The sequence below is a fragment of the Conger conger genome, chromosome 1, assembly GCF_963514075.1.
Source record: "Conger conger chromosome 1, fConCon1.1, whole genome shotgun sequence".
Classification (NCBI taxonomy): Eukaryota; Metazoa; Chordata; class Actinopteri; order Anguilliformes; family Congridae; genus Conger; species Conger conger.
In genome coordinates, this window is record NC_083760.1 from 30,026,149 (window position 1) to 30,041,884 (window position 15,736).

Below are 15,736 nucleotides of genomic sequence, written 5' to 3' on the forward strand. Positions count from 1 at the left end.
GTACAAGAGAGTTCAACTTCATGAGTGCTGCACGTGTACTGGTCATGTAGTTCCTGGTCTGGTAAAAACAGCTTTTGAATTTCTTTTATTTGTTTAAAATTTTTCACATTTTGTAGGCAATTGTACCCTCATAATCGGGCAAGACAGATCAATCAACTGGCCCGAATCAATCTTATAGTGGCCCAGGGCCTTATTGTTGAGCCCTGCAGGCTCTGGAAGAGTGCCTTAATAAGATGAACCACCCAGCAGCAGTGATTGTGAGTCATTTAAGTTGTTTACTTTGAAAACAATATAGTAAGTTGATTTTAGTGGCAACAAGGAAAATTCATTCGTTTTTGACAAAAAAAGCCTGATTTTCCTGAAAAGTACGTACATTGATACTGTAATCTTGGAACAGTGTGGTATTTATAGTTATAGAGCAGATTTATTACATTAGAATTGAAAACTATAAAAATATATTTTTCCTAAAAATGCAATTTATAGTTAACCAATTACACGTTCAGAAAGACAAAAGTAAACAATGCAAAGTACCAGCACAACAATTAAATCAAAGATTCTTTTAATGGTCCCCAATACTCAATGACTAAATGTACACTCATGAAGTGGAGGAAATAAAAAAAAGAACATAAGATATGACAAAATGATCACGTCTAGAACACCACTCGATCTTTAATAAAGAAGGGATGACAAGTTCCCAAAGTCTGCAGTTTCAGAGGGCAAAACAAGAGAGAGGGATTAAAGAGGGACTACTTTAACTATTCCCCAATCAAGGTATACAAAAAAAAAAAAACCCTGACCTAGTGTGAATGGTAACTGTCATAATATTTAAAGGCAGGTTTCCCTTTATTAAAAGAGAAAAGAAAAGCAGTACGAAAGCGTGGCATTTCGCTGGCATTTCTTGGAGGGCTCCTGCTGAGACAGTGTTGGACGTCATCTTCTGGGTCATCTCAATGTGGTCCAAGTACTTGGAGGGGGGACGGGGGCGAGGGAGGGGGGTTAGCCGTAGATGAGGGATGAGAAAAATAAGGGAACAGGTTGACTCTGCTCTGAAGGGAGGTGTCTCTCTTCTAGGGCGAGTGGAGTTTATGGACTATGCCTGCACTGTTTACGGAAGGCTGTGTTCGTCCATTCCTGAGGGTAACCCCCCCCCCCCCCCCCCAACCTCAAATGTGTGGGCTAAGCCCTCAAACTGTTTTGGGTGTCATTATTCAAAGCCCCATCCCCCCCACCACCCTGCGGTTCTGGTTTCATCCCAAAAAAGGGGTGACGCCCCCCCCCCCCTCCCTCCCTCCCTCTATCCCCCCCCCTCACGATTGGCACTTGAGCATCAGGAACTGCGTGTGGAGGCGAGCGTGTCCATGGAGGGCCGGGGTTCGTTCATCTTCGGACCTCTTCGCTCCCACGACAACATGGACAGGCGATGATCTGTTTATCGGTACTCATCCCCCCTCCCCCCCACCCACCCCCCACCCTCACCCCCCGTTCATTTCCGCAGTTACTGGAAGCGACGCTTTGCCGGACAGGTGGAGATCGGAACCACACTCTGGGAACGACTGAATGGGAGAAAGTTAAGAGCTAAGCTTGGCCTTTTTGGACAAGGGCAGAGTCTCCTCCTGGTTCTCCAGATCGTCTTCGTCCTCCTCGTCGTCATCGGGGTAATCGACGAGGCCCACTAGGCCGCCCTAGGGAAACAGGGAACGCTAAGCACCAGCCATGGAAAGCCTCTGCAAAATCCTTCCTTTCTAAAGGATCATGACCATGCAAAGACCAGAGATAGCTGTCCTTAAAAAAGCAACATAATCATGCCGAGACCAAAGAAAGGGGTCCGGAAAAAAGGAACAGAACCATGCAGAGACCAAAGAAAGCAGTCCCAAATAAAGGAACACGACAATGCAGAGAGCAAAGAAAGCGGTCCCAAAAAAAGTATCAGAACCATGCAGAGACCAAAGAAAGGGGTCCTGAAAAAATAAACACAATCAAGCAGAGACCATGAAAAGAAAGCGGCCCCTATTTGAAGGATAAGCTGTGGCGAGCTACCTTGGTGGTGATGGCTGTTGCGGGCGGGGATGTCCTGGCCCCGATGCTCAGCGGCCCGGGAGACCCAGGGAGGTGGCTGGTGGCGGACGGGCTGGTGAGGCTGGGCTTGGGAGCGCTGGAGAATGACAGCTTGAAGCTGGGGCTCTGGCGACCTGTCAGGTTAGCCTTGGCCAGCACCTCCTTCTCCTCGGTGTCTTTCACTGAAAAATGGATTAAATTAAGCGAATTCATTAAATTAAGCGAACTCACTCGTGTGTATTTCACCCCACTGTGAAACACATAGTTGAACTGCCTGCTGAGGTTGTCAATTAAGCATTTAAGAAGGTCATCGTTGTCTTTCCCTCTGCATTTTCCCTCCATGTTGGTCATTGGTGAAGCTGACCAACTACCTAGTTACTTAATTTACAGTATCAACACACTTACAGTCAAATGAAATGCTAGCAAATCAGGGATCCTCCTCGCTCTGACAGTAGGGCAACATTTAGATGAGGGAAACCCCTTTCTGAAACGACCCCTCTAAAACGGCCACGGTTAACCTCTCCCTACGCACATTTCCTCCTCTCCATGAACTTGCTGATGGGGTCCATGAGGTCTTCCTCGCTCTTCATCTTGTCGGAGGGTCGGACCACGGCCTCTCCGTCCTCCAGGTCATCCTCGTCGGTGTTGAACCACATCTCCTCCTCGTCCTCGAGTGTGCGGGCGTCCCGCCTGTACCGGTGGTTCCGCAGGATGGACCGCATGCTGCACATAATAATCATAAAATAATTTGTTATTTAGCTGATGCTTTTTGATCCAAAGCGACTTACAGTTGATGAGACTAAGCAGGGGACAATCCCCCCTGAAACAATGCAGGGTTAAGCCTTGCTCAAGGGCCCAACAGCTGTGTGGATCTTATCGTGGCTACACCACGCTTGAACCACCAACCTACTGGGTCCCAGGTGAGCACCTTAGCCACTACACTACTGGCTGCCACCAAGCACGCAAACGGCACAATAAAAATTATGCTGAAAATATCTGACTTAACACTGAGGATGCTAGGTATGACAACTTGGTTGTGCGAAATAACACAACAACAATTATGGACTGTGATAAGTCATTGCCACCGTGTTGTGCATTGTTGCAAGCCCTAATGCTAAGCATGGATACTCAACCATCAAACAATAAGTAAGTTCTGATATCAAAGTTTCTTACAGTATAGTCAAATTGCTTAAATTTTTTCCACAGTAAATTTCAAGCTAGTAGGTTTCCCGCTCACTCACCTGTCTAGTTTGGGGTTGTCCTGTCTCTCCCTCTGTTGTTCATAGCGCAGTTTCAGCCCTTTAAAGGTCTGAACATAGTCCACGTCTTCCAGCGCTTTCCAATAGTTCTCCACCACGTGAGTCGTCAGAGACTTCATGTCCTCCTGAAACATCCACAAAAATGTCCAATGAAATCCAACTGTGCATAAATATTATTTCAGGGAACTCATTGGAACCCAATCCACCCAGTCACCATCAAAAACAATAAAGCAAAAATAATAAAGCAAAAATAACAAAATGGCGTCCTAGAGGATGTGTAACCCAGCTGAGAAGACCAACTAACTGAAGTTGCTATGCAGCAAGAAGAGGGGTGAAACGAGTCAAAGTCAAAATAAATGAACTAGGGTCAAACATGCAAAATTAAATTCACTGGGGCAATAAGACCAAAGGGGTAAGGCAAGAATCAGAGTCAAATAGAATGAGGCAATGGTCAAACAAAAGGGTCAAACACGCAAAGTTAACCAAGTGATCTCAATCCACCAGTAGACAAAGAGCTAGTCTCCACTGGTGAATGCCAAACGACAGCTTTTTCAAACAGAGGAACCGGAAACGGAAATGGCCAATCTGGGGCAAACCAGAAGAAAATAAAAGATAAGCAAGATGTAAAAGATAAATGCAAATGTAAAACAAAACTTATGATAGAGGTCGTAACAGAGAAGCACAGAAGAGTAACTTTCCACTGGAGCCTTCTTTACTCACCACCCTCAAGTACTCAAACATCTCGATTATGGCCGAGTTCATGAGGTTGTAGCGCGAGCCGTTGTTCAGGAAGGCCTTCACCACAGGCTCAAACAGGAAGTTCCTCATGATGTAGCGGTTGTAAAACTCGTCTTTCAAACCAATTATTTTTCTCATGAAGCGAAGTGCACCTATCAGGAAAAGAATTAGATGGCTGTTAACAATAAAGAAGAATACGAGTCTAAAAAGAGTCCTTTGGAACCAAAGTCAACCAGGTAAATTTTGGGTTTGTAAATGCATGGAGCGGGGGATTATGGGAATGGGGAGATCGGCAGTGAGTCTGGGAGGAGCAGGTCACTCACAGAGAGCCAAGAAGGCGTGGCGGGAGGAGGTGAGCACCAGCACTCTCCGCAGGATGTCCTTGTTGATGATATAGTTCTTGATGTGGTAGGTGTGGTGCTCCACACAGAAGGTTAACAGCTCCAGGATCAGGGCGAGCAACTGCGATGTCTGAAAGTCATCTGGGCAGGGAGACACACACATTCCATAAGGAGTAATGCACAAGCAAATCGCTGTGTGTTCAATTGAGAGTTGCGCTGCTTGCTCACAAGTTGCTCAACTTACAAGTAGCCTGTGGGTGTACCCTCACAAAAAAAAACTTTGTTACTTTCCTCTTCTGCTTGAAGGAAGAGCTGACAGTTACCATAACATAAAGCCTGATAAAACAGCAAGGAATAGTGATATGAGGGCAATATAGTCAGTGACACTACAGGACAGTGCCGTTACTGATACACAAGGGTAGTAGTGACAGTGATACATGAGAGCAGTACTGACAGGGGCACATGAGGGCAGTACTGACAGTGACACACAAGGGCAGTACTGACAGTGACACACAAGGGCAGTACTGACAGTGAAACAAAAGGGCAGTACTGACAGTGACACACAAGGGCAATACTGACAGTGAAACAAAAGGGCAGTACTGACAGTGACACACAAGGGCAGTACTGACAGTGAAACAAAAGGGCAGTACTGACAGTGACACACAAGGGCAGCACTGACAGTGACACACAAGGGCAGTACTGACAGTGACACACAAGGGCAGTACTGACAGTGACACACAAGGGCAGCACTGACAGTGACACACAAGGGCAGTACTGACAGTGACACACAAGGGCAGTACTGACAGTGACACACAAGAGCAGTACTGACAGTGCAGTGACCGTTGAGGTGATGTACCTTTGCTGGGCTTTTCCTCGGTGGTGTTGGCCAGCAGAGGGGCAGACAGCACGTGCATACAGTGCTTGTAGAAGAAGCTGAGGAACTCTGTTTTCTCCGTTTTCTGCCAAAAGGAATAAGGGTACTGAGGTGAGTTAATTATTTTACTCTCTAAATAAATAATAATAATAATGTCCCACATGAATTGGGGAAGGTGCACATCAAAAGTGGAATGTCCAGGGGTCAGAAAGTCTTGCCATGTGTTTCTTCCACCCATGAACTCATGGGTGGAAGAGACTTTTACTTTCTCAACCTGGAGTTTCTACCCCTGGTGCTCATTCACTCGCACAATGTCTGAAAAAATGACTTTCCTTCATTTCCTAACTGTAGTTAATCGCTGTGTAAAGCTGGATGTATACTTGTTGTGGACATGTTTGGGCTAAAAATAAAATGGTGTAGGAAACACTTCCGTGTTCCCCAGGGTCATCACAACCACAGAACCGGAATCAGCGCCTGTGACTGCTGTGGAGTGTAATAGCTATATTAATTGGTTATTTAGCGAATGCTTTTATCCAACCAACTTACAGTTGACTAGACTAAGCAGGGGACAACCCCCAGGAGCAATTTGGGGTTAAGGGCCAACAGCTGTGCAGATCTTATCGTGGCCACCAACCTTCCAGGTACCAGTCAAGCACCTTTGCCACTAGGCTACAGGCTGCCCCCAAGTGTGTCACTAAACCAACAGTTTCACGGCGCAATGAGTATACACATATTTGTACGCGGTGCTGCGGTTAGATTTTGGCTGGGCTTGACTTTGTATGAAGCATACACCCAGCTTTACGGTCACAGGCAGAGAAGAAGGGAGCAAAGGACGAGCGAGGGAAAAGAGAAGCAGAGGAGACGGGGAAAAGAAAAGCAGAGGAGACGGGGTAAAAGAGAAGCAGAGGAGACGGGGCTCACGGTGGCGGTAGCCAGCATGTTCTCCGGGTCCACCAGCGTCCGCAGAAGGCCCATCAGCTGCACGGCCCCACCCAGCTCCGGGTCGGTGTCGCAGATCATGTGCTCAATGATCAGGTTGATGAGGAGGATGTCCTGGAAAACGAGGATTTAATCCAAATTAAATCCGTAACCAGGACTGGAATTTTAGATCCCTGTTCTGCACGTAGATATGCAAAGGTTTTGGGGATAAAAACATACTGTATGATTTCCGCATTCTCTAAACCGTGTTTGAAGCAAGGGTCTGATAAACAAATGCATATAAATGCTAATTTAAATGTCAATGAAATACCAGGCTGGCCCCAACGGGACGCTTCTTATCGACATGCTAGGCTTATGCTAATTTGGGGTAGAAAAATTCAAAGACTAAACCAGTTCTGCAGTTCCAGTGCCCCTAGCTGTCCAATAAGTTCCCCAATATTTGTCTGAAAACTGGGGGGGGGAAGAAACGGCTCGTATACGCCACTCACACAATGGATTCAGTTTTTACTGAGGAAAGGCTAGTTCATGTGTACTTCAGCACACCTTTTCAGACTATATGTACATGCTAAAGAGTAGTCAGATGGAGCATGTGACAGAGCGACAAATTGCAGAGATGTTCAAACATATTTCTGCCAGCTCAAGTCCTTAAATCAGGGATGGGAAATTCCAGTCCAGGAGGACCGGTGTATATGCAGGATTTTGCTGCCACCAGCTGCCCTGACTCAATCAGCGAATTAGCCGTGGACCATGTCTGATGCATTCACAAATTAGACCACAATGAAATGCCACAACACAAGAACATTTATCAGCTGCTGTTTATCCCCGAATGCGGCTGGAAGTGACAGATCATGTAAATGATTGGGCTAATTAAATTGAAATAATTAAGATGGTCTGAAATCCAGAAACCATCATTGCCCATTGGCCATCGTTGCCCATCCTTGCCTTAAATGGTTACTTCTGGATTGAGGCACTCAGCTCACTGAAGGGACAGCTGATGTTATATGAATATGCTTATGCCACAAGTCCCTATATAGGAGTAGTTTTATATATCATGTGGGGAGGCAGCCACAGTGTAGCAGTGCATGAAGTGGAGAAGCTTAAACATTAAACTGGACTAACAGTTTGGTTCAAAAATAGACTTCTAATTTCACCACATTTCCACGGATTTCAATTTGACTTTTGCACATTTTGTTCAGTGACACAGAACGACAAGGTACAACACCAAACATCACATCACCAAAAGGTTCTGCCGACCGGCGGACCACTCACATCATCGTTCTGCTGGGACTCCTGCATCACAAACTCCCGTACCATGGAGGGGTTATACTCCACCAAATAGGAGAAGATGTCAGTCGCAGCGCTGCGGACCTGGACATCATCCATTCCCTGTGAAGGAGGTAAAACTTATGATATCACAGGCAAAGCAGCACAGCCACAATAATCTATCCAGTAAAATGTACCGCTTGTGATGTCACAGAGCAGGATCCAGGTCTGATTAAGTTAGACACGCTACTATTTATGTTACAGGAGACTAATATAGCCAGGACCTATCAAATGAGACTCACTCAATGTTGTATAGGCAGGACCAATCAATCAAGACTCACTACTCGTGATAACACCGGACATTCTAGACTCTTTGGATATGACGTCTCATCACTGAAAACATTTGGGCAAACACCTTAGATCTGGGGACCACTATATCATCTCTTTGGCTTACCAAAATTACTTCAAGTGCTGGAAGGATGCCCATGTTTGACAATGTTTTGAAGAAGGCATCTCTGTTCTGAGGTTGTAATGTTTGAGAAAAAGCACAAAATTCCTTCAGGAAATTTACCTAGATGAAGGAAAAATGTTGCATTAGACAGTAGTAGTGATGAGTCAAGTCATCTCGGTTTCCTTTGTCAAGATTTTATTTCAACTGCAGCAATACTGAAGTGTTGTTGAAGATAATTCATTCACTCTTGATAAAGGGAATAATATGCAACCTTTGGTGTAAAAAATAAATAAATGTAATAAAAATAAAAAATAAACATGACGAAATGATACTTCATGGTTTAAGTTTCATTCACTTGGAAGAAAATAAAAATGCATTTGGAATTACATTTCTGAATGCTATTGAAGCAAATTGAACCAAGCCCTGCATGAAAATAGGGAGGGGAAGAAAAATAAACACACTGTCCCTCTTCACCAATGACAGTAATATAACAAACATTTCTATACCTCAGCCCTGGACTTTCACCGAGCAATAGTGATAATCGGCAACCCAAGTGGAATGTTTAGATGAAGTTCGCTCTTTTTTTTTACCAGTTCATGTCTCTTGTCGTCGTCTGTCGCTTCCTCGGTTAGCTGTGCGAAGAGGTCTGTCAGGAACTTTTCATCGTCCTACAGGAATAAAAGGGGAAACGGCAGAGTTCAGGGCAGAGTGGTCACAAACACATACTTTTCCTGGGGAACTGATAACGATGTTGTAGTGCTGAAAAGCAAAACAGGCAATACTCCAACTGGCAATACTGCACGTTCACGCCTTTGTGGAAAACCTGCAGTGCCTTCCACACTTTGGTACAGGGAATACCACCGAGTCACGTGGGGTGCGTGGCTAACCAGTTGGTTGAGGATGAGGGAGGACACTTCAATGTCATTCCAAAGCAAAAACCACACCAAAATTGGGAGTGAGCTATAAAACTGGTTCCAGATGAATCCACTGCAGGCCATATGACCATGGAGGCTGTAGACACCACTTACCTCTGTCTAGTCAACCATCCTTTGAGCATGGTTGTCCCTTAATGAATAAGAGCTATGTGACAGAAAGATGGGAAACACTGTAGGATCTGTACAGTACTGCTCAACCACACCTGGACTGAACCCTATGACCAACTGGCATCCAGGGTACGTGCCAGTTCTTGCACATACTAGAGCACATCTGGGATCTGGCAACCACAGACCAAACACAGAAACTAAAGTTCAGAAGGAGCTTTGCTTACTTCTGGGTGACATCTGGGATGATTTAATGATGACCAAAATTGCAGATTCCTTGTGATGTGACTAAGTTTTTAGACAAAAACAAAATGTTTTGCCCCTGAAAGGAAGATACCGTTTTAATGCGATGAACATAAAAATCTTGTTTCCATGAATTTATCACAGCAATGGATCCACATAATTGGGATGGATCCACCATCACAGTTAAGCCTTCCACACAGGCTAATCACTTAGCCATCATGTCAGCTGTGATACCAAGTATTGTAAACACTTCAATATAGGGCCTCAAGAGTCAATTTGGAAATGGGGTGAGGTGCGATATAGGGGGATGGGGTGAAGAGATATTCCGGACCTGATAGCAGATGTCTCAAACACAATCTTTGACAAATCATTAAGGTGTTGGTTTTCTACTAAATCCAAATACTATGAAAATGTCCCTCAGATCTGCAGGCTTCAAGTTCTTCCAAAGACTCATCCACAGAAAGGAAAGTAAGCAAAGAGAATCAAAGCAAGAGGCATGTTGCAGAGCGTTACACCTTTCACAAAACTAAATAAACACGTGTAACCTGCAGCTACCAGGTCAATGCATGACAAGCGCGTTAATAGTCAATAAAACGTTTTTGATTCTCTTTACTTACAATTGCTGTAATTGTACAAAATATTTGAATACGTTTATTGGTTATAAAAAGTTTAATGCGATAAGAATACAGACAGAACTTGGGTGTTTTAATGCTTCAAAATTGCGAGTGAAACAGCCGCAATGTGGGTGTTGACCTACTGGGCACATAAAGGTGCATTTTCCCCAATTATACATCACGACCAATCTGCACGAAATGTCATTTGTAATATTTAAATGTTAGCTGGTTCTGTTGAGTGCAATCTGAGCAAAAAAAGCCTATTCGACTGTAAAAGGGTTTTGACGATATTAGATAAGGCAGGGGCCAACTCAATGCAATTACACTTCAATGCATTTTTGAAAGTGGCAGAATTTTTTTTGTAAGTCTTAAGTACATTTTTCAGCCATTTAAGAATGCCATGCCATTTGGTCAATTCCAATGACCAGACAAGCTTGCTTTAGCTAGCACCAAAATGAAGAGGCAGAAAACAACAACAAAAAAACAGACAAAGCATTTTCACAGAGAATTTACACAGAAATCCATAAAACAAACTGCTTTCTACGATCACTTGCATTAGAACACCGTGTAAAATGTCCTCAAACGTACAAAAGACATTCTAGCACAAACTCCTGAACTACAAGGAACTACATATTGACTGCTTATATATAGTGATCAATACAGTTGTTCAATACAACGTCAGATTGACTCTGCCATCTACATTTTAAAAATAAAAGTGCCACCACTGAGTCATTCCATGTGAAAAAAGACAATTTTAGATAAACAGTCCACCTCAGTCTCTGATTTCATTGTAATTGTCTATATTTGTTGCTTTTTATGAATTATGAAAGACTACAAAGTTTTTTCTATGAATTCTACTTCGGTTCTGAGTTATGCCTCTTTACAAAACCTAAATAATAGCAAGAAATACACTCGCAAATTAGCTTTTCAATTTAGAGCATTTTCAGCAGCCTGTAAATCCTGTTCTAATATCATCGCCAAAATTGGCAGGGGTGCACATCTCCACCCATCGATTCAGGAAATGTCTTGATTTCTTGGCTCTAAACCGGAAGCCAAATGTCTTGGCTCTAAACCGGAAAAAAATAATCTGAGCGCCCAAAGATGCTAAAATATGCTGTTATGAGTGTTTTTTTCTGCATATTTATAGTGCCAAATTTGGGGTTTGAAATAGGAAGTGCATAGAGTGTTTTGAACAATTGTATAACGTACAAATAGCAGGATTCATAGACTTGTAGAAGGTACATTGGTGAAACTGACCTTCGCTGAAGTTGGCACCAGCCACAAACTGACACAACTTGTGCTGCCTGGATGGCTATATGGGATAAGTAGCAGCAAGTTATATATTTTACAAAGCTATAATAGGGCTATTTCTAGGTCTGAAGTTAATTTTGCTGCTAAAATGTTTTCTGGCTGCTGAAAATGCTCTAAAATGAAATGCTAATTCTTGAGTGTATTTTTTTGCTATAATTCTTTTCTTTTTTTTTCTTTTTCTTTTTTTAAGAGGCATAACTCTTTAAATTCAAGGAAAAAAAACTTAGCAATATTTCATAACTCATATAAAACAATGTGTACGCCCGTTTAGAATTAAATATGAGAAAATAAAGGGGGAGCCATTGGTTCACTTGGTGTGAAATGACTCTTTTTTGTCTTCTTTGGACAAAAAGAGCATGGAAAGGCAGCCCAGAATGGCGAAAGTAAGACAGACCCCAAAGTTAATGACCTCAAATGACAAGATGACATCAGTGTAATTATTTTTAGACTGCAATGTGTTCTTGCCAGCCCACCTGAAAACAAACCTTTTAATTACACAGCAAGGCAACAAATAAACAAATGAACAAATAAAATGAGAAAAGTTCAAATGTACACACGATACATACATGAACCAATGCAATGTCAGCACAGTGAGCGATGTGAGATGGCCACTTACCTGGAGCATTCCTACAATTTCCACTTTATTAAAAAAGATAAAGGAGTGGAGGGTGGACAGCATGTTCTCCTCAAAGACGGAGGGAGTGGGGAGGACCATGTCCTGAATGTACTGCACCCGGTACGTCTGGTGGATTTTCTGCTTGAGTTCGGGGTCGGAAATGGGGATGACCTCCTTGAACTTGGCGGTCTTGGTCAGGAACTCGCGGTGCCTCCTGGGGTGAGGGAGGGCGGGGTCGAACTCCAGGCAGCCGATCACGTCCATGATGCACTCCTCGGAGAACATGACCTCGAAGAGCGCCGTCCGGTTGAGGAGGAAGACGCCCTTGATGATCTCGTAGAGGTGGTGGAGGCCCTCGCGGTTCTCCAGGTCCTCGCACACGTGGAAGAGCTCCAGGAGCTTCTTGATGTAGCCCTCGTTCTCCACGGCCAGGGCCAGCTTCTCACGCCGGAGGGGCGAGGGCAGCGAGGAGGCCACCAGCTCCGCCACCTCCTCCAGCCGGCTCAGCTCGCATGGTGGGAGCTCCAGGCCCGGGGAGGACATGTCGTCGAAGCGCTCCTCCTCCGACTCGTCCACCAGCTCCTGGGTGATGTCCACTGACGGGTCTTTGCCCTGGACCTACACAAGCATGCATACACCACATTACATTACATCTTATTCCATTACGCTTTTATCCAAAGGCACGTACAAAAAGTGTACACCAAAGTCATGAGAACAAACTACAAAAACGGGTTGGATAAGATGTAATTCACACAGAACCAGTTGTACGGCCATGAACATTAAGTCTAGTACACATGGTAAATAGGCCATAATAAGGTCAGGAACTACAGTACCAACAGGAATACCAATGCAATAGTCCTGGACTAGACGACAAAGTACAACAAGGGGCTAAAAATGCAGACAGAAATTAAACACGTGGCAATAGATCAGGGTATTCCCACAGAGGAGTCAAGGTACAGTGTGAAGAGATGAGTCTTCAGACTGCACCGGAAAATGGGTGCATATGCACATAGGCATATACACATATGAACACATATACACATGCCCTCACATAAGCCTGTGTGCACAGACACAAACGGGCACAGGCAAAACACAGACAGAGACAGACAGGCACAGTGAATGAAGTGCATGTTGAATTTGGGGAAAACATGTTACTAATGGTCCAAAAGTCCAATAGAGGCAGTGGGTCCAAAAAGTATAAGACGTGGGAGCACATGGTTGTTTACAGGGAAATTCAAATATATTTTGCCAACCATTTTGATTTTACTGAATATTTCATGCTGGCATTTCAGGGACACTGACAAAAATGTTCTCCATGGGATGAGATCTTAACACCTTTCATTGTTATGAAAAGGCTTACAAGTGTGTGTGTGAGCGTGTGGGATGAGGGAGCTATCTATGGAAAATGGCACCTTCAATGTGCAATCTTCATCTTCACCATGTGAACAGAAGCAAAAAAGGAATTTGATGGCTTAACTTTTTTGCTATTATTTTTTCTTTTCAGTGTACAGGAAGAACCTCTTATTTTACTGACCAGGAGAATTGAACATGTCCATGCTCTAAAAAGACAGTACGCACTTAAAAACCAAATAATTAATTGGAAAAACCATCTCACCTGGCATATTTTCTCCCATATTTCATCGCACCCAGCCTTTTCTTGGAAGCTGAGAGCCAGATCATAGTTCTCTGCCTCCGACCACACTATCAGGGTGTCCTGAGAAGAAGAAATAATCATAATAATACTAATTTTTATAATAATGATAATGATATGACTAACTCTATGGTAATTTACCACCCAACCCTGCTTCTGCACCTCACGTAACTTCTATTCTGGCAAATAAATAAATAAATAAATAAAATAAATAAATAAATACAAGGCCTAATTGGAACTTTCAAAAGGGCTTAACTAGGCTTGGATAGATGGAAAAACTCACATTTGTTTCCTGTGCAGGAAAATGAATGCGCGTGTGTGGTGTGCAGGCTTTTTGCATGATGGTAAGAGTACCTGTCAGTCTTAACACCACTGACCTGTTGTTTCTGGTAAGCAGTATTGGGGTTTATTTTTGACTCCAGCAGAAGTGACCCTGCAATGAAAAGCGCAATAAAAATATAAAGATAATGAGAAAACCACTACTAGAAACATGTTAAAAAATGCAGGTGGTCGTTTTTCCAATTAAGGCCGAATAAATGGGCATGAATGGTTAAATTGTCGGTAGTTCAACACAGTAAACTGCACAATCTCTCCTGACAAAGACAAAAAGGACAAACCCGATGAATGTCAACAGCCTCTATCGGATTCTCAATCTTATCCTAAGCACCTCTGCTCATAGTGACACATTTATTCTGTACATTATTACACTTTTCACGTCGGCTCTAACGAAAGACGACACAAACGTTGGATCGATTATTCTACAATGACTTACTCATACCACTTGCCGGAGGCTTCATGAAAACACTAACTTTGACGAATGTAGTTATAAACGATTGAAAACATGATTTAGAGCAGAGGACTAGTCTGGCACCAACTTTAGAGGTCACGCTAGTAACCTAAAGGTTAACAGTTGTCACTGTAGAACTCACTCGAAACAACACACACTAATAACAAACCGAACTCCAGTTCAACAAAGGACGCAGATAAATAGCTTGTTGGCTCGTATCTTTAATTTACCCAAGATTATTTTGTACACCAGCAAGGTGTGCAAGCCAGTTCTGCTAGTGGCGGTTTGCATTTAGTTTTCGGCTTCACACTTTTCGCACAGAAATCCGACGTTTAAAAACGTTTGTTGTTGTTCTAGTCAAGTCAGTGTTCTAGAAGTCCGTTGCTTTCAATTACATCAGCATTAGAATGTCCAGTTAAGAACATTCGAATCACATTTTGTGATCTTACACCTAAGGGACAACAAAAAAGAAAACGTGGACTTACCATCGCTTTCGGCGCGCACCAGCAGGGACATGCCTTTCAGCCTTTCGACATAGCCGGACGACACATGCCCGGTGCCGCGGTCGTCCCACTGCCTGTCCTCGTTCAGGGTGTAAACCTTCACTCTTCGGCGAGTGTCGGTCATGCTGCAAATCCTCACCGCTGTTTACACCCGAAAACGTTTTAGGCGACACCTTCAATCTGAAAGTTAGAAGCAACGCTACCCTCAGGTTGCTTGTTGTACAATACAAAGTGACTCAGTTTGGTCTGCCTCAACCCAAGACAAGAGGCAGCGACCGAGCTAATTTTCAGTTATTCTCCCACTGGGTTAGGAGAGGAGTTGCTAGCTAGCTTGGGTAGCTAGCTACGCTTTTGTATTCCAGATCATTTTCTCCATTATACGTTAAGTTGCTCTTTTTCTTTAAACGCGGTCCTTGAACAAAACAAAAAATAGTTGAGCCCAAACAATCACAGGCCCCGGCTAACTAGCTAGCTGGTTTGAGTTGTTGTCAGTCCAAGCGGAAAGAAGGTGAGATCTTCAGAGCACGACGGGAGAATTTTCGGATGCCCTCAGTGTTTCTCATCGTATTCCTTCGTAAATGTTCAAACGTGGCTGTGGGAAAATTAGACGACATTATCAGTCTTTCAGGGGTGTATCCGATACAATTTACATCAATAGGAACGCTAGAATGTTGGTAAACAGGCCAACTGTTTATCTCTTTATTATTTAGTTACACCTTTGCAGAGTCTGCCGCCATGTTGATGATTTCTAGGGCTGCTGAGGGATACACGTCTCGTCGTTTCCCCCTCAGCATGTCAATATTTTATTAATCGAATCGCTTCGATATTTTAAATCCTTTTCTGAAACGTCTCAAAATGGGGTATTCTTTCTTGTTCATTCCTACCGTTTCATTTTCATCATAACAGCTTCTATAGTCTGTAGTCCGCCATCTTGGGTTCCTCATACCATTAATACGGGGTCTCCAGTCCTCCGACAGCAAGGACAGTCCGCCACTATTTTAAAGGAACAGTAGATTTTAGTAGCGATAACTAACGATCGAATCATTTTACT

The 15,736-nt window shown here is 43.6% G+C and overlaps 1 protein-coding gene across 2 annotated transcripts; it reads right to left on the reverse strand.

Annotated features, from left to right (window-relative positions):
- Positions 1–1,483: 1,483 nt before the first annotated feature.
- Positions 1,484–15,654, reverse strand: LOC133135362 (serine/threonine-protein phosphatase 4 regulatory subunit 3). Of its 2 annotated transcripts, none has more exons than XM_061252301.1 (16): positions 15,570–15,654; positions 14,668–15,277; positions 13,773–13,828; positions 13,360–13,458; positions 11,745–12,362; positions 8,511–8,588; positions 7,924–8,040; positions 7,476–7,592; positions 6,189–6,320; positions 5,250–5,352; positions 4,376–4,534; positions 4,035–4,204; positions 3,297–3,439; positions 2,588–2,778; positions 2,038–2,237; positions 1,484–1,682 (listed from the first exon to the last, which is right to left on the reverse strand). In XM_061252301.1, the coding sequence occupies exons 2-16, from the start codon at positions 14,807–14,809 to the stop codon at positions 1,569–1,571; spliced, it is 2,439 nt and encodes an 812-aa protein (XP_061108285.1). In that variant the 5' UTR covers positions 14,810–15,277; positions 15,570–15,654; the 3' UTR covers positions 1,484–1,568. The 2 variants fall into 2 exon arrangements, with proteins under 2 accessions (XP_061108285.1, XP_061108294.1); XM_061252310.1 differs by having other exon boundaries at positions 15,402–15,623.
- Positions 15,655–15,736: the final 82 nt, after the last annotated feature.

Coding starts and splice junctions, on each gene's coding strand:
- LOC133135362 (XM_061252301.1), bottom strand. CDS start 14,809: ATGACCGACACTCGCCGAAGAGTGAAGGTTTACACCCTGAACGAGGAC. Junction 13,459..13,772: donor CTGCTTACCAGAAACAACAG/GTCAGTGGTGTT, acceptor TCTTCTTCTCAG/GACACCCTGATAGTGTGGTC. Junction 1,683..2,037: donor CAACAGCCATCACCACCAAG/GTAGCTCGCCAC, acceptor CTGTTTCCCTAG/GGCGGCCTAGTGGGCCTCGT.